General features: G+C 33.5%; 1 protein-coding gene across 2 annotated transcripts in view; it reads left to right on the forward strand.

Moving 5' to 3' along the window:
- The window catches only part of LOC123006604 (steroid receptor seven-up, isoforms B/C), a 28,182-nt gene that overhangs the window by 4,559 nt on the left and 3,490 nt on the right, over positions 1 to 20,133 (forward strand). Inside the window, exons 3-7 of one of the 2 annotated variants that reach the window (XM_044401205.1) lie at positions 836 to 985; positions 1,894 to 1,947; positions 7,295 to 7,593; positions 7,652 to 7,816; positions 7,870 to 7,951. In XM_044401205.1, the coding sequence (XP_044257140.1) occupies positions 836 to 985; positions 1,894 to 1,947; positions 7,295 to 7,593; positions 7,652 to 7,816; positions 7,870 to 7,951 (750 nt within the window). The remainder of the gene's footprint in view (positions 1 to 835; positions 986 to 1,893; positions 1,948 to 7,294; positions 7,594 to 7,651; positions 7,817 to 7,869; positions 7,952 to 20,133) is intronic. The other variant, XM_044401206.1, reaches the window with a different exon arrangement.

The raw sequence follows: 20,133 nt of genomic DNA on the forward strand, positions 1-20,133 counted from the left end.
GCAAGACAGCCCTCTAACTGAGTCTAACTATATGCTATTTTTCCTAGTTGTTTGTTATTCGATTAAGAAATTAATTGCAAATAAATGGTCAAATGTGTGGCTCCAGAGCTCACATTTAAATCATTCTAAATGTAAAAAAGGGAGAGCCACCTGGTCCTAGCCCTCGATAAATTCACACTGAAGTGAAACGGCCATTTTACGCCCCAAAATGCATGTAATTATGCCCTTTCCGGGATTCCGATTCGTTCCGGATAAAGCCACTCAAATAATTTCGACGAAATTTGATTGTATTATTGTAATGAAATACGCTAGAAGTCGTACAATACTTAAGAAACCTTTCTTATTGGTATTGGGATTAAAATAAAAGTAAATGGTGGCGTTAATCTAAGGGCTTCCATTAATACACAAAGCGCATGTCTATTATAATCACAATTAAAACCGGCTAAAATACTTTGCTTTATTTTTATTATCTGATGCAAAGACAAAACGTGAAAAATCTAGACATCGTTATGGCCCCTCTGTTGAGGATTTGACAGCTCTTTGGGGAATACGAAAGAAAAATGAACCTTTATAAAAACATTTCGGTCATAAAACTATAAAAGACTTTGAAGGAGACACACGTATGACAGGCGAATTATTGCCCCAATTACTTTACTCCATTTTTCAACAATTCACTCGTCAAAACTTTCATTTTTAACCGAACATTCCAAACGACCAAACTTTGATTTTTCGCATTTGATTTATAAAAAATTGTTCTTAAAACGTCGCTTGCATAAAATGTAATACTGCTTCGTCAGCTCGCATGATAGGTGAGTAACTGTTTTTGATGTTACAGGTTGCAAGTCATTTTTCAAGAGGAGTGTTCGAAGGAATCTAACATATTCGTGTCGAGGAAGCAGGAATTGCCCTATCGACCAACACCACAGGAATCAATGTCAATACTGTCGCCTCAAAAAATGTATGAAGATGGGAATGAGGAGAGAAGGTAAGGACGTACCAATTTTGCACGAAACTCAACAAGCGTTTTGGATATTGTTAAAAGCCCTAAATGCTTGTGTGAGAAATCACRACAATCCAACCAATTTATCTTATCCTTGCCCAAAAAGTAGTGATTGGCTTCTACTTTTTGGATTAAGTCGTCTTAAGCCAAAAAAATGACCAACATAAATGTGCCTCTTGTTTCAAGTTCATTGRAATAAAGACTTGAGTCAATATAATATAAATGTTTATTTAACAGTATACTGAAGAAGGAAAGTAAACATAATAATTTTATTCACATTGTCTCTGTAACCTCAATGAATTTTCATAAGAGGAAATTTTTCGCGTTGAAGTYATTGGCTTGTCTGCTCTAAAAGTTCCAGATGTGGAGACGTGTTATTAATAGAAGTGAAGTTAAGGAACAATGTATGAAAAAGAATGTGAGAATTTGAAATCGGTTTGTGTGTTTAGTGTTGCGCGGAGGAGTGATTTACATTTCAATAAGGTTTTTCAAATAATGGATAGCGGCTGAAATTACTTGCAAAGTTAATATTTCCACGGGTTTCCATCTCGGTCAAGCAAAGATCGTATGAAAATATTTAGGCTTATGTATGTATAAGCGAGTAGCCGGCTAGCAAACCAACGTTCCCTATTCTTGCAGATGATTGATCGATTTAATATACAAATACTTGACCGTAAGGTCCAACAAAGGGCCTTTCTCGTACCTAAAAGATCGTTTACRGCTTGCATACATTAACGACTGACTTGAGATTAATGGTCGTATTGGTGGTCAGTATATGGGAAAATATCCCGATCCATCGCTCCGTCATTACCTGAGTTTCTGAATTCGCATTCCCTCACCCCAAAACCGACATTTAAATATCCGAATAAAATTAATTTCGAGCAAATCCACAGGAAAGATCGATTTCTGGTCGACATCTTCAGGGCAACGTCGTCGGCCGAAAGCGAGTAAGAATCTTTTCATATTTTTCGTAATTTAGTTTTGGTTGCTCTGAGGATGTCTTATATGCAAAATTCGCTGCGGCTCGCCAAACCGGAAAAGACGGCTGAGGATTACTGACATATCCTTTTAATAATAGCGTTTGACAAAACCATGTATAACGAGTCAGGTAGAAGAACTGGAACTAGTTCTGAAGGGTTCGCAAAGACACCTTGCAATGAGGGTAACGGATAGATGACCAGTGTCCAGTAAACATTATGTAAATTAAGCGAAAGAAGGGAAGGGACTTATTCAAATCACCCTGGGTTATACCTTTCGTGGGAACCAAAACCTTCAAGGATTACATGAATCACTACCATAAGAAATATATTGCCAAATCTATGATTTTCGTTACTCATGAAACAATCCAATTTCCGATATTAACAAGCAAAAAGTTGTCCCTTTTTTATGTTTTGTTGTGTTAGCGTGTGCCCATTGTGATAAACCTTAACCCAGAAACACACCTGCACTTACCTGAAGCTGTGTGGACCCTAAGACTAAAAGGTGTTAAAAAGGTATCATTCATTCTAAACGATCTGTTTGTTGTATTCCGGCGTTTCTCGAGCGAATATTATAACAGACGAGATATGCTTGAAATAAATTTCGTAGAATTGGGGCCATTAGTTTTCTGAAGGAAGACCGTGGGACACACAAGACAGCAATCTTGTCCACACTACATTAATTTAATTATAGCCACTACTCGGGAAATGTGCTTTCTTGTTGTTCTTTGTAATATTTTACTGGAACTTGGTTCATAAACGAGAAATTTGAGCTGTAGGGCGACACCATGATTTTACGTTTTGTAACCAGGGGTCAACTCATATTCCAAGCCGAGCTATAAAATACTCAGACGACCTCGACTTTAAATGACATCGCACCGCCGAAGATTGGCGCTGCCTATGCCTGCCTGCCCGTCTCAAACTCACTCCCATACATAAATTACTCCATTTCGAAAACTTCCCCACAAACAAAAGGGAGCTTACACGCCACAAATAAATACTAAACCACCACAACTAACTTTGTTGTGTGATAGCCCTAATCTCGGTTTGCACTGACAACAAAAAATTTCCCATTTCGGTGTCACAATTTTGACACTCTTTTTTGGCCATAGAATGTCGTTTTTAAGTAAGAAATTGTTGTTTTAAGCGATTTTTGAGCAATTTGGGTACCGCATAGTCAAGTGTCAAAAATTTTCACTGTCAAATATAATAATAACTTCAATTTAAAAAGCTCGCAATAGAAAAAATTGTATAAAAACGCGTGTTACAACCTCTCATTGTGATACTCTTGCATTTGTAACACGTATCACGATGAGAATGTTTGTAACATTTGTGTTTTAATATACTATATCCAAAAATCAAATCAAATAAATTTTCTGTACAAGTAGTAAAAACAAAACTAAAATTGGTAGACACAAGTATGGAACAAGGATTTTTTGCAAAAAAACATAATTAGGAAAAACCATTGTGAGTCTATTTCGACAATTCACAAAGATATTAAACAAGTTTAATAAAATCAGTAAGTGTTAAAAAAGATAGCAATGAAACTTTTACAAAATACATAATCAATGTTGAATTGCTATTTTTCATTATTCATTTCTTTGCTTTTTCTGTTATTATTTGTTTGTTGTTTATTTAGTTATTTTTAAGTTTATGGTTAAATGTAAAATACTACAACTAAACTCAAAAAAATCTTGGCTCTTGTACAAGAGGATTTTTTTTATTTTTCATTTTACGCCAAAACTGCAAAGGAAAAACATTTTTTGCTTCACCTGAAACTTTATTATGCTGATTCAGTGAAAAGAAAAGTTAATTCTTGTCTTGATTTTGGATTTGGAATAATTTTTCTCTGCTTTTTAAGTCTCGGTGTTATTTATTTGACAATATACCGGGTGCGCCAAAACTCGCGCCCCAGAGAAAAATACCATGTAAGGTAAGATACCAGGAACATGGAAAAAACTTTGACTCTATTTATTTCTGTTGGAAAAATACTTTTCTAAGTTTTTTGCTACAAGCTGTTAGAAGAGGAAACAAGAAAGCTGTATCTAAATTGTAACTTTGTTTAATGTTATTTGTGGCATTTATTGGCAATTTTTTTTTCCTTTACTAAATAATTATAAAAAACATTTACAAGATCATCAGTTTCATTAAGTAGACATAAAAAAATCTCTTCTTTACCTTGTGATATAATATAGAGTATGTCCTCGGATTGAGTTTACAAGAGGAAATCTTTTTATTTATCTTTGTGATTTTACGCCAAAACTGCAAAGGAAAAACATTTTTTGCTTCACCTGAAACGAGCAAATCTGTAATTAAAACTTCATTATTRTGATTCAGTGAAAAGAAAAGTTGATTTTTCTTTTGATTTTAGATTTTGTAATAATTTTTCTCTGCTTTTAGGTCATATCATTTGACAACCATATGTCACTTTGACAATGAATTTTTTAATTAAATAATGTTATTTCTTGTTAAAAATGACTTTGTTTTTTTATCTTAAAGCTGTTTCTTTGAGTTGCTATTCATCAAAATTACGTTTTTCACAAACATTTTTGTTATTTAACTTGCGAAAACTCATTTGTCAAAGTGATATCATTGTCAAGAAAATAAAACCACCAATGTGATTTGATTTAAAAAGCAGAGAAAAATTATTCCAAATCCAAAATCAAGAGATAAATAAACTTTTCTTTTCACTGAATCAGAAGTTTTAATTGCAGATTTGCTCGTTTCAGATGAAGCAAAAAATGGTGTAAAGTCAAAGATATTTTTTTTTCCTCTTAGAAACCCAATCCGGGGACATACTGTATATTTTTTGGACTATTTTTTTGTAATCCTATCTAGCCAGTTGTATAGTCTCCTGTCTCGTTTTGATCCTGAAAAATCAAAATAATGACCGGTTGGGTTAATTGAAGTTGCAACAATTAATGGTTGTTTATAAATTAATTTTCCATTTTACCACATTAGTTTTTCATGACATTTGTAATTTTTTTGTATGACTTTACAAAGTACTTGGAATCATGCAATAGTCAGCCCAAAGCTCTGCTTGTTTTCAATTTTTTATGCAAATTTTACAGGATGTTCGTAGTAGCCGTATAAATTATCTAAGATATGAACAAAGTGCTAATAAAAAGTAAAAGAAAATCGGCATTGCATGAAAGTGAAAACAAAATTAATACAAATGTGAGAGAAATCAAAATTTGCGTTGATTACTCGGAAGTGATGTAATTTTTGTGTGGATTTGAGTTGAAAGTTCTTGCACAACAAGATATAAAATTTGCTTCTTACATTGGCGATAAATCATTGAGTCTTTTTGAGTGAAATAGTCGTGGATATTGAAGAATTCGACGCACGTGTCGAGTATTCCAGATCCCATTGATGTATCGTGTGCGAGCGCACATTGCTGAAGTTTTATTGTTGATGCCTGGAAATATTTGAAGATAGAAAAATTCTTTGTCGCGTAAAAATGTTTTTGCGTGGAAGTTGGATTATAATTCAGATTCTGAAGTCTTAGGTTGCTATGCTGAATGTGGTTATCGTGGGAAATGACCTTACCTGACCCTGACCCTGTAGCCTTACCAAGCGAGCAGCGACCAGAGACCAACACCGAACAACGATGGTACTCTACTACGAACCCAGCGTACAATCAAAATCCAAAAGTAACGAAATTACAAAAACTTAGACTTAAGGTTCAACGCGAGAAAGTTGTTGTTGAACAACTTGTGACATTTGTGACTATTAATAGCCAATACAATAATGTACATGTCATAAAAAATTTGAAAAACTTGAACAGCAATCAATGTTAATTCAAACGTCACGGTTTATATAAATGATCTTAGACAGCCGTGGAGCTTGATTAATGGTGTGTTATTCGTTATACGTTATGGTTCTTGAGATGCTGATGGACTTTGATATCGACCAAGAACCACTATCTCGACTTATACCTGCCCATCGCCTCCAATACTTCTCTCGATTTTTAAGTACCGATTGCGTCAATATAACCTTTGCAACGCTCAGACTCGCCCATCTTATATGCAATCAACTTAATTATTTACACCTGCCATAACAACCTAGCCAAACTCTTGTCACTAAGTCTCCATTCAAGCAAAACATTTGAGACAAAATCACTCCTCTATTGTCCTAGAAGTTCTTAAATTAGTTGCGATCGTCAAAGACAAGGTAAATTTCTCTTGAAAGGATCGACCATATAACACTGCCTTTAGGTCGTATCAGTGCCATCGAGCAAACTTCGCCTTTGTACACCATAGATTAAGATCGTTCGGTTTTCGGTGCTTTTAAAAGGTGTAAAGTACAAATTTCCAGCGTAAAAGCATTGATGAATCAAACTAAACCCATCCTTAATGTGGCTTGAAGTGTGTCAAAACAAAAAAACTGCATTCCAAACAACTAGACATACATAATTTTGCACTGAGAACCTGTTTTTCAATTTGTTTTCATGTCTTCTTTACTGCAAATTAACATTGACAGCGAAACGAAAAAACTTTTATCATTATCAAACTGTTATTAATTGCTCTTAAGACAACATGCTTGACAAACTTGTTGTCTTAACACAGGATTAGTCACTCCTTGTTAATGTTTTTCGATCGGTTATGTCTATGTGTGTCGATATCACTTCTAAACCGACTGAGCGCTCGATTAATCACCTAACAAAGCGTCACACAAATCGATCAACCGATTAATTAATTGCCCAGTAAATTATTGATTGATCGATAGACAATCATCGTACTCAAAAAATTATTATTTCATACAGTGGCAGAAACTACTAATTGCTGTAATAAAAATGTTAATATATGTATGCACTGAGTAGCTCTGACCCTCCCTTCTTATTTCTTTGTTTTTCTCCTTAAAGACTCATTGTCAGTAGCTTAGAATTCCTTCGTTTATAACAAATTCATCCGGTATGAAAGCTAACTGTACTGTCTATTCTTGTCGAGTAAATTAATAATCCAACTATTAGGAAATTATGGCCAAATATGGAGTTGGCAAACCAGTTTTAATATTTCGACAAAACAATTCAACAACTTTAAAATTTATGCAGCAGACAAATGCCTAAATTGAATAAAATTGGTTTGGGGCCAGCAAAATAATCTTGGCATCCTGTCGGGGAAAGTTGGCGGCTTTTCCTTACGATTCATGGTTTTGTTTACTTCCTCTCGTAGGTTAGACAAGGTCAAAAATGATTGTTCAATGTGGAATAAATTAATTTCGAGCCAAAATGCTAAACCGTGATTATCACACACCACCTGTTAGGTGGATTACACATTTCCTTTCATAAATAGTCATAATTTTTGAATTTTTGCAGCCGTCCAGCGYGGTCGAGTGCCCCCATCTCAGCCAGCTCTTCCAGGTTTACCAAATCAATTTCTCAACTCCACCGATTCTGTAACCTCATCTCTAAGTAATCACACTTACCTTAGTAGTTACATATCGTTGTTACTAAGGGCAGAGCCTTATCCTACAAGTCGGTATGGACAATGCATACAAGCAAATAATATCATGGGTATTGACAATATCTGCGAATTGGCAGCGCGTCTCCTGTTTTCAGCGGTAGAATGGGCGAGAAATATCCCATTTTTTCCCGACTTACAAGTCACAGATCAGGTAAAACGTTAAAACTTGTTAAGTCAATTTTGACCAATGCTGGTCTTGTTTTTTCCAGGTTGCTTTACTACGATTAGTATGGTCAGAATTGTTCGTTTTAAATGCTAGTCAGTGTTCAATGCCACTTCATGTGGCACCACTGATAGCAGCAGCGGGTCTACATGCATCACCAATGTGTGCAGATCGAGTTGTACAATTTATGGATCATATTAGGATATTTCAGGTAACGCAAACTGAAAATTTTTTCTTTGTTTGATTCTTTGTTTCTTTTCACAGGAACAAGTAGAAAAATTAAAAGCACTTCACGTCGATTCAGCTGAATATTCATGCCTTAAAGCTATAGTCCTTTTTACGACTGGTAAGTCTTTTTTAATTTGATTATTTTAGTAGTATATGAGACGTATTGTTTCGGTTTTCGCACTTCATTGAGATATAGTAGTGATAGTTGCAACAACTCTGATAAGCAATGCATTGTTGAAATAGACTCGTCGTGGTCACCATTGTGGACTTTTGCATTATCAGTTCTTCCTGCGTTACCCCTTCAGACAAGCCCTCTTCGTTACCTTTCACACAATTGCGCTTCTTGTATTCTATAATATAGGCTATCGCTTCTCCCACACCAAGATATCTTTGTTAATTAATTGTGAATAGTGCACCCAGACAGGGGCCAAAACTACACAACTTTACYATCAATAAAACACGAAAAAATTTAACAATTAGCAAAAAAATAAGAAYACYAGATATAGTAGCTTTGTTTAAAATTGAGTGAACCGGTGAGAAAAACAATAAAAGTTGACTTTTCACCAAAATTCCCAAATGGACAATGTGTCATAAAGAGAACAGCTAAGAATTGCGCACTGCTATTAGATGAACACCTGCGTCAACTTTGACCTATTCCATCGTGGTCAATGTTCTTCCATTGCTCAGCATTATTGTAARAGACCGCTTAAAGGTTTATAACAGAACAAAAAGATTTTTTGTGTTAAAATAGTCGCATTTGATCAAGCAGCACGATTAAATTTTGGCCAAGTTGCGCGGAGAAGAGCAAAGAGCAATGTTGTACTATGTGATCAGGGCTTCTTGTGTGTGAAGTTGGTAAGCAGGTTAGGTTACGAAAGGTCGTGACTCGCTGGTACGCCCGAGGCCTGGGGCCATCAGAGTCCATGAGCCACAAGCCGCGAATGCACTCCCCTCTGCATACTCGAGTCCATGGGCGCCGACTTTTTACACTAAGATGAAAAAGGCGCAATAACTCGCCCCTTGTCATTAAGGAAGTAGCGATAGCGATAGTCTCGAACTGGTGTAACCAGCCCTCCACGACAGGATCGTCCAGTTTCAAGTTCTAGCCCTAAGTGCTTTTTAAGTGATTTATTATTCGGCATGTCCTGTGTCAGTAGCTTTTTCGGAGATTTGCGTTTAAATGCAATAAAGACGAGACGTGGAGGAGTGGAGTCTACGCCTATGGCCGGATTCATCACTGATGGGTTTTGGGCACCCACAAGCCGGTAAATCCGACTCTTTCGGTTCCTCTCGCTTCCGAATTTAACCCATTGCTGAAGTAGATTAGTAGCCGCCCGCCGGCCCAAACAACCAAAGGTCAAGCCCTACAGATAAGATTTCAATTTAAATTATACACACGCCGCCGCTGAATAACTAAACACCATTCTTGTTGCGTCCCCTCAGCGGAACCCCCCGCGTCCGACAGATAGGGTGCTGACACGAATAACTCACTCCTATCTCACATCAATGAGTTTTACGATATTTTTACGTTTTAATAAATATTACTTAAATTAACAGTTTCAACAAAATTCACAGGAATGCTTAAAAATTCATAAATTTCATAAATCTGATTTCTTGAATATTAAACTAAAATTGCTGTCATATTTATTTTATTGCTCCTATAACATTTTATAGCTCTACGGGGTTCACGTTTTTATTTATTTGCCATTTCACTTTTCTAAACTAATATTTCAGCTCGTCGAAAGCAACTTAAATCAATAATTACTAAATGGAAAAAATAAATCAGTTGAAACATGCGTAACTCAAGATCAAGCAAGTAATATTGTCATAGGTTTTTTACATTTTGAATTGTGTAAAGAACTAACTTTTAAACATTCAAACTCAGAAAATTCATTTTTTTAACTTCCTACCGGAAGCAGAACTTTATGTCACTGCACCATCACGCCTCTAATCCAATATATTATTACTTTTCTGAGACTCTTAAACTAAGGTGACCAACTACAGAAAACCAAAAAGAGTAATACCATGCCAAAACGATCACTTTTAAAACTCATTGTTTCTGATTTTTGTAAATTTGAGATATGTTATAGAACGTGTAAAAATAAGTGACACTATGCAGCGCTCTCAAAAAAAAAAAATTTCAGCCATTTTTAAAACAACTTATGTGAAGACATGGTAAAAATACATAAATTTTTTGAGAATTTTAAAAACCTGCGTAATTGTTTATTTTTTCGTTTAAACAATATATTTTTAAATTATTTCTTAATAACAAATTTCTAGAATACATATATTATCACGTCCGTAATGTACCTATTTATATCTATTATTAAAAAAAAAACTTCGTTTCAATATGTTGATTTGTTCTTTAGATGAAAATTGTTTTTGCTCCGAGGTACTTAATTTTGTACATCCCTGTTTTTTCAACATAACATTGAAAAAATAAAAAACGGTGAAATGCGTGTCACTTATTTTTACACGTTCTATAACATATCTCAAATTTACGAAAATCAGAAACAATGTTTTAAAGTAATCGTTTTCCATACTCAAAACCAGGACATAAAGTTGGTGGATAGCTACTAAATATTTATTTTAAACAAACAAAAACAGTATTTGTATACATTCAAACTCAAAAACATCAAGAAAAGAAAATTGCATTAACAAATTTAAAAAAATACATATAAAAACACCTAATTGTTAATTTAATAAAATTATATTTCTTTGAAGAATGAATTGCTTTTAAAAGCTCTTCATTTTTTTAAGATCTCCAAAAGCTCTCATGATCATCAAATTTAGGAATGCTTTCAAGCAAAATCCATTTGAAATATTCTACACTTTTAAAATGTACGAAGATTGAATAAAAACCGATTACAATGTTTTTAAAAGCTGAACTATTGATTTCATCATATGCCTCTGACGACTAACGATTTTTAACAGCAAATAGCAAAAATGCATTGTCTCTTCGGTCTTCTATTTGCATTTGAAGTTGCTTGGCAGAACATTAAAAAAAACAGTACTTCTACTGTTTTTTTTATTTTTTGACCAGGACAGCATCCACAAAAAGAGTACTGTCCTGTATAAAACAGTTCGGTTGGTCACCTTATCTTCGAAGCGCATTTTAATTTTTGACAAAATTTTTGCCAGTTACAACAAAAACACAAATAGTCATGACTATACGCCAATCGATTTCCAGGAACATTTTACATACGTGTGGTTTATTGGTTAATGTTAATCACGTGATTGGCGTGACACAGCAAGTTCTAGTCAACCGCTGCGTTTACATAACTTCTTATTAATACCCAACAGTGAATTATTTTATAACAAACATAAACCCGTAAAATGAAATTTTTCGACCGCATTTTGTATTGGCTGCTGTCAAATTTAATGACAATTTATCATTGTAAACTTTATTTATTGTGTGTTCTAATTAACAGAGATTATAGCACGTTAACCAATTCATGTGTGTGATAAAAGCGTTAATAAATGCGGAATGGCCATCAGCTGGATCATTTCCAGCAGTATTCACACAAATTCCAAAAGACCGTTTTAAACGTATAATTTAATTTGTGGAAGCGAATGACCTGTCAATATTCAGCACTGCAGTTAGAAAATTCTAAAAATATCCAAATGAAAAAAACTATTTTTGTTCTTGGTGGTTGATTAGTTCGTGAATATTCGCGAATTAATTGGGAGAGTGTTGCCCTTTATCATATTTAACGAGTTGCTTGCTTAGCATTAGGCCAGCGCAAACAATAATCTGAATATGAAATGAATCCAGAAAGGCCCGGAGCAATTACGAAAAACTGACCAGATGTGAATTTTTGCGACATGATGCTGTTTAGAATTTCCGCATGAAATGTTACGGATTTTGGGGTCTAATCGCTTACTGCTGACATGGATAATCCCAATAATTCGATATTAGAGTTGTGATCCCTGATTTCGATGAATTCGTGCATTAAATCAGGGATGGCGCAAAGTGATCAGATTATTTTTTCGCTAATTTCGCGCGATGTTTTAAAGTTTAGGTCGTAAAACGCGTTCGGAAAATAGCGTTTGACCTATGGAAAGGTTATATTTTACTATATTAGCAGATAAATTGTCCCTTTTGGGCCATAAATTCCGTGAATTAACCCCCAATGACCTTTGGGCCTCAAAGGTAAAAAGTCATCGCGTAAACGTGTCTTTTTTAAATGCCCTTTGAACGACATAAACGAGCAAAACAATTCGCGTTGGCAAATTAGTAAGTCGGACGCCCCTTCGTGATTCTTGCGTTAGGCGAATTTCAAAAGGGAAATCTCCCTAAAAAATCCGATATTAGTCATGTACARTGTGTAACATATTGCGGRTTGGGGATGGAATATATTGTCATTCACAGTGGAGACTACTGAGTCCACTTAGCGCAATTATAGGTAATTCGGGCCTTTCCCGATCTCCCGGTCACATATTAGATCTTGGACGATAGACGACTATGTTACGAATGCTATAAATCCCTGCTAATAGCTTGACTACAATGCCAACGCTAGTCGTCGTGGATTCGGCGCTACGCCTTTTCACTGTCCTCGACCACACACTCGGGATACCTCACCACCAAATTATTTAGGCCCTCATTACATTTTTACCAAACCAATCAACCCCTACACCAACTTCCATCTTCCAATAATTCTTCTTCCCACTGTCAACTGCCATCGACCATAAATCCCAACCTCTCGTGGTCATTCTTACTGTCACCAAGGGACACCACAATAGTTTGTTGATACTTATAAGTAAGGCTCGGATTATATGCACGAAAAAATCGTAAAATATGCGCATATATAAGCACGTATTTTCACAAAATTATGCACAAAATATTAAGAAATATGCTCCAATATATGCCAAATATGCATCGATATGCAAAATTTTGAACAATAAAAAGTCAAACGTATTTATTTTTAGAAAAAACTAATTGATGAATTATAAAGTTCTATAAAAATGTGATGTTTTATCAAAAATAAAATTTTTTGAAATTTTTGTTATTTTGTTTTTGAGTTTTACAAAAATATTTTTTTTTCAAATGAAAACTCATCACAAAAACATTTTTTTCATGAAGGTTACAACCATCTACTCTGTATTAAATAATTTTTTACATATATTGCAATTTAGACAACAAAAATCGAATAACTCAAAAACAAAACAAAATTTTGTTCTTAAAATAAGATCATTTTTTATATTACTTTAATTTATATTAATTATTATTTTTTGGAAACAAATGATTTAAAAAAAAACCTCTTGGTTCAATACAATTTAAAAAAGAAACACTCAGCAGGGTACTAATTTTTTGAGTTTGGCTTACGAATTACCGGTTGTTTTCTCTTTAAAATATTTTGTAATCGGATCATTTTTCATATACTGTCCAATTTTTAACTTGAACTGAAATTTTTGATTTGAAGAAAATATGCACAAATATGCAATATTTCCTAAAATATGCACGAAGTTGCTAAAGTAAGCATTTTTTAATTGGCCTATTTAATCAAAAAACATTAGATATGCATGGAAAACTTATAATTTTGTTGATAACAAATATGCACGAAAAATTCGTAAAATATGCGCAAATACAGGCTGTCTCAGAGCTCCGTAGTTCTTCGATTACTCTGACAGTAAAGAAGATAACGAAATGCGGTTTTTAGATAGACATTTATTTTTTCTATGGTCCAAAAATATTTTCGTCATTTTAAGTAATTTCTATATAGAGTGGCGCAACAAAATTATATTTTTTCTCATGGAACACCGGTATATTATGCGCTTATTTGAAAGAGTTTTTAATTCTAAGAATATCCATATTAGGTTTTATGGACCGTTTATCATTATGGGCAATTTTATGAAAAAAAGTACCATTTTTTAAAAATCACAACTGCTTTGCTAGTAATAAAAACTGGATAAAAACAATTGTAACCACTTATACTGAGTCTGGTCCTAAATTATTATGGCTGAAATTCGATCAATCTTTTGGAACTACTGCAGAGTGTTCACATTTGCAAAATATTAAGTAACTTGATTTTTTTAAATGAAACACCCTGTATGTTATTACTTTATCGTGTAGAGCTTTTAATAAGCTTTCTAGAAAACCTAAGGTTTGGAGGTCTAAACTTTACCTCTTTTATTGTACATCCTTTAAACCTACAAAATTTTAACTTATTCTATTTAGCGTTAAAATTCAACTACTCGTAGGTGTGCGTTACTTTCTCTTCTAAAAAAATTGTTTTTAAAGTTACGTTATCACCATACATCAATTAAGACAACTATATGTCACTTTGACAATTAATTTATTAATTAAATAATGATAGTTCTTGTTAAAAATGACTTTGGTTTTTCACACTACGAAAGTTAATAATATTTTCCACAAGAGATTTTATAGTTATTAATTATCCGAACGATTTCATTTTTTTTTTCTTAAGGTCTTTGGTACATGTAGGAAGGACATTGTTAGTTTCCATACAAATACTATAATTTTATTATAAAAAATAAGTTAAAAAATATATAAAAAATAAGAATTTAAATTAGTTACATAACAATATCCATAGAAATATCTAAAATGGTTTCATAAAAAAWTAAAAACAAAAAAATTCCTTATAGTAGCCGAGAAAAACCTTTGCGAAAAATGCATTGAAATTCCCTATCTTGGCCCTTAAAGCTGTTTTTTTGAGTTGCTGTTTATTAAAACTATGTTTTTCACAAACATTTTTGTTATTTAACTTGCGTAAACTCATTTGTCAAAGTGACATCATTATCAAAATAATAAAACCGCTTAAAAAGCAGAGAAAAATGAACTTTTGAATGAAATGAAGTTTTAATTACAGATTTGCTGGTTTCAAGTAAAGCAAAAACTTCTTTTCCTTTGCAGTTTTGGCGTAAAATCAAAGATAAATTTTTTTTTCCTCTTATAAACCCAATCCGGGGACATACTTTATATTGCAATTTTGACAAAAAAATGCATAACTCAAAAACAACAATTTTTTTTCTCAAAATACGATCACATTTTTATATTACTTTAATTTATATTAAGTATTGTTTTCTAGAGGCAAATGATTTAAAAAAACGCTTAGTTCCATACTTGTATAAAACGAATTCAAAAAGGAAACACTCAGGATACTAATTTTTTGAGTCCGGCTTAAACTGTCTAATTTTTAACTTGAACAGAAATTTTTAATTTTTAAATTATGCACGAAGTTGCTAAAATATGCATTTWTTAATTGGCCTATTTAATCAAAAAACATTAGATAGATATCCATAGAAAACATAACTTTGTTGATATACCTCTTAAAAACAAATATGCATTTTGCATATAATAATCCGAGCCTTACTTATAAGTCAAGCTTTCAAATTTTGTTTTAACACCTAGAATTGAAATCGGCGAAAAATAGTGCTTATCTCGTTTGATTTATGGTAATTTGCGCTTGTATACCTGTCGTAAAATTTAGTGAATGCATATTTTACGAGTACCTTTTGAGTGTGAGTTTCTAACGCAGAATTTGTATACAAAGTATAGTTTTATGCTTTTCTCCAGTCATCGCCAAATGGGACTATAAAGTCTTATCACTATTAGATTACACTTATGTGTTTTCCTCATCTAACGCGCCGCGAGGTAATAAATTCGAGAGGACGCGATATTTGTGCCATAATTCCGAGAAATTGAAACTCATTGCTTGGCGAAAAAAGAAAACATTTGAAAATAAAGAAAAAGATTTATGCATTTCACTTGGCACATTACGATGGAATTGTGTCTATAATTGGCATGCATTAATCCCCAATATCTGTGGCGTGGAGCAGTTCCCCTTTTGTAAAGGGCAAATGTTTGTACCTCGACTATTTCGCAACATCCCTCCTGCGGTTAACAATAGATTTATGCAGATTGTCCAATTGCAACATGATGCTCCTGTTCTTTACGTTTTATATAAAAAGGTCTCGTATATCACTCGTGATGCTTATCTTTACGATAGCCTGACCATGGAGCAGGACGCGAACCCTTGAACACGTCGCCCTTACTTATTCCCAAGCACACTTAACCTCCTTGGAACGCTGCTAATCGATGTTATAGCCATTTACAGATCGCGCTTATTAAACCACAACACAATAATTTTTTTTTTTGTAATTTTAATAAAGGACATTGAAAACACACATACCAGGTGAATAGAAAGTATGGAACCAAACGTTTTTTGCTTAAACTATTTATTTTTTGAAAAAACTAATTGTTAAGTGATAAAGTACTATAAAAATGTGATGATTTAACAAGAATAAAATTTTTCGAAATTTCCTTTTGTTTTTGAGTTCTACAAAAAATTTTATTTTTATAAATGGCCACCCACTATAAAATCATTTTTTTCATTACAACTATCTGCTTTATATTTAATTTTTTCATAAAAAGTTTTTCACATAAATTGCAATTTTGACAAAAAAAAATACGATCACATTTTTTATATTACTCTAATTTATATTAATAATTATTTTCTGGAGGCAAATGATCAAAAATAAAACCGCTTGGTTCCATACTTTATATTCATCCTGTATATGTGGAAGACAAATGAATTCATGCAACACTTTACTTCTTTCTTAAATAGAGGAATTATTCTTGCAGTTGTGAGTGCGTCATTGTCATTTTTATGTCTTTAAGTTTAATTGCTCAAATATGAAAACTGCGTTGGTGTAGATGCTGAGGATGTCCTTGGTTTATCGATTTGTGATAAGAAGTGCGCAGTTTAAAAACAAAGTAATACGATAAATAATAATAAGATGGGAGACTAGGATGCTATTATCTTTATCTTTGAACCAAAGTCATTTCAATTTAAAAACAATCTCGAGTAATGAAATAAAGTTGAGGAGCTTTTTAGAATTACCCTCGTTGACACGGAGACCTTTTGAAGCTTGTATCTTGTTTATGAAAGGGTAGTAGAATTTTTTTTGGTAGCATATCAATGTAGTGTGAAGTCAGCAGTGACAAAAGCTGTAATTAGTCAATTAAGAGCAAGCGTTTCATCGGCTTGCAAGCAGACGAAACGCACGACTACGAATAAATAATAAAATGTTCGTCGTACCAGAGACAATTAAGGACAAGTGTTACTTACAACTCCTCGGTAATTACTAATGTAGCAAACTTTAATTGTTGAAAAACACCAGCTGCGTGACAAATAATAATAAATATAACCGCGAAATTGCGTAACCGTTCATTAAGAACTTGTTAAGACTAAAAATAAGCGAACATAAAGAAAACTCTTCATTATCTCAATATCAAAACTAAACCGAAGTGGATAAGGGCGACTGTCTTTTAATTCATTTAACAGTTTCAACCCTTTTTGTCATTACGCTGTATCGATTCTGGGATAATTTAAATTGCTGTTTGTCGTTTATCACTAGTACTCTGGTGGATTTTATAATTGCCACCTGATGATCTATAGCGGCCGTTAAATGATTCAAGAATTTTCGATGTAAAAACTTTTTGGCAGATGCAAATTAGAAAGTTTGGAGAGAATCATTGGTGCGGTAAATTAATAAATATTAAAATAGTATTTACAATTCAAAGTAAGCATGTTTTAATAGCGCGTCAGTTTTTAAGTAGCGTTAATTTGGTTTTTGGTAAAAAAAGGTTGTGCCGTCAGGTCCAAAAATCAGATCACAAAAACCACGAGCTGCTTTGTTATGCACCCTAAGCTAAGCACGCCACTATTTCATTGTGATTTATTTGCACTTCGGTAAAAGAATCGAAAAAACGAATCTGAATCAATCAACCATTACTTTAGATGGAGACCTGCGGAAGATATAGGAGTGAGGTCAAAGAGAGGTCAGTGTCATTCCAAGCCACAACCTCTGCTCGACCATCTGCATCTCGCGATGTCAGTCGCTAGTTCTTGCTGAAGGCTCACTATTTTACCTAAATGTAAAAGTCGGCTTGAGGGAATAAGGCGACAGCGGCCGCGCAACAACAGATTATTCACCCTTCTAAAACGCACTTGCTTGGGGCGACATCCCTAAAAATTAAAAGCCACAGATTTGCACTATGCTGTTATAACAAAACTACCACACACCCCACCCCCATTCATACGCCACACAGCCCTACTTTATCTGCCCGTGAAGAAGTTGAAAAATCAATAATCATCCCACAAATGTGTCATCTCTGAAAAGATTCAATACACACACCCTCATTGCTTTGTTCGTTAAGGTCAATTGAAATTTCAGCGGAAAATGCCTGATGATACACTTAAGGCTGTATGCAAATCAAACTGACGCCACAAGGCACGTGTCAAAAGGTGACAGGTCAAATGAGCCGATAAATACAATGCATGCAGTCCAAGCCAATGTCATTGTTTCAGCTAAGCTCACGACGCTTTCAAATGCTGATATGCTAAACTTGCTATTATTAAACAACACACTCGAACAAAAATCCATTTTCTCATTCCATCCGGATTCCGGATCTAGCCATAGGCTTTAATCGAACTGAAAGTATGTACCTACAATGTTTATTACGTTATAAATGATTGATTCGTGTATTGAAGTAGGTATGATGAAGCACGTGCAGGTTGTACTAGGAAGTCTTGTTCAATTTTTATGACACGACTACACAGGTCAGGAGACCAACAAACTTCATTCCTCATGCTAGCAAAGAAAATTATACCACACTACCTCGGAATTCAAACAATACAAACAATACACACGCCATTTCAAAGAAAATAAACTCATTTTATGATAAAAAAAATTAAAAACGTCTGCTAAAAGAAAGTAGCCAAGAAATGGGTCAAAAAGTGCGACACGAGTTGTAAATTTCAACAAAACTGAAAATTATTGTAATTTGAATAAGTAGGCTAGTGGATATATGAAACAAAAGAATCTGTCCACTGAACTATGACCTCCACCATTAATAAAAACTACACAACTATAAAAGAAAAAATTCTTGAAAACGCATACCAATGTTGTTAATATGTTAAAAACGACACAGTTTCTCGAATGTTTGATAAAATGATACACCATTAAAATAATGTTTTACAATAATGCCAATGCAAACAACTCATTGCAAATATTTACAAATAATGTTCATTTGAACTTTCTGTTTTACAAATACACATGTCGTAAATTAAAAACCCACACGCGATCACTTGTAGAACGCGTTCTTGCTAATTTGTGCATTCATGAGTCGACTTTCAAAAATCACATTTTTCTACAATCAAAAGTTGAACTTTTCACATTGAAATTAATTCACGAAATTGGTCATTTGTTGTTCAGTGCCCAGGACAACATTTTTTTAAGAAAGAAAATTTAAGGTGCCGACGATCGACTAAAATTTTGACAAAAGTCAAAAAAACTAAAAAATTGCTCCAAATGCACTCATTAGAGTACAAAAGACCCAGAAAAGTGTTAAAACGTTATAGATACGCGAGAAATAAATTATTGGAAAAAATGTTTAAAAAATTCTATCTGTCAAAAATTTTGACATTTATTTTTTAACATTTGACATTTTTTATGTCTATTTAATGATACTGATGATCTTGTAAGTATATGTTTTTTTTATAATTATTTAGTAAAAGTACAAAAATTTTGCCAATAAAAGCCATAAATAACATTAGACAGAGATACAATTTAGGCTACAGCTTCCTTGTTTTCTCTTCTAACAGCTTGTAGCAAAAAACTTAGAAAAGTATTTTTCCAACAGAAATAAATAGTCAAAGTGCAAAATTTATAAATTCTATTTCTATAAATAAAATTTTTAAAAAAATTTTTCCATGTTCCTGGTACCTTACCTTACATGGCATTTTTCTCTGGGGCGCAAGTTCTGGCGCACCCTGTATTAGATTAGAACAGAGAAACTGTCAGCGGTGTGGTAGTGTAGCGGTCCTCAATTTTTCCCTAATTCAAATTATGAACGAAATTGGTTTTTGAGTTACGATGGCTTATGTAGGACCCAAAATACAAAAACAATGAGATTTTTTTTTTAATAAACCATTATTTTCAATAATAGTAAACAGTTCCTTAATTTTRTTATTAACAATCAAAGATTCAATGCAATTTTTCTCAAAACTGTAATTTTTAAGTTACTATAGTTTTCGTTGGAAGAGTCGACATGTTTTAATAAGTATAATAAAAGAAAGAGAGAGCGCATAAGCGCAAAAGCAAATAAAAGAGAGAGAGAGAGAGCATTAACACATAAGATAATAAGTATAATAATAAAAAGAAAATAAGAAAGAAAAAGAGTATAAGAACATAAAAAAGCAAAAGAGCTTTATTGTCGTTACCCCGAATATTTTGATTTTCAAAAGTCCATCTACCCCGCTGGGTACCTCTCCC

Source organism: Tribolium madens, unplaced genomic scaffold (genome assembly GCF_015345945.1).
Source record: "Tribolium madens isolate multiple individuals breed KSU strain unplaced genomic scaffold, Tmad_KSU_1.1 Scaffold_2;HRSCAF=44;Tcas5.2_LGX, whole genome shotgun sequence".
Classification (NCBI taxonomy): Eukaryota; Metazoa; Arthropoda; class Insecta; order Coleoptera; family Tenebrionidae; genus Tribolium; species Tribolium madens.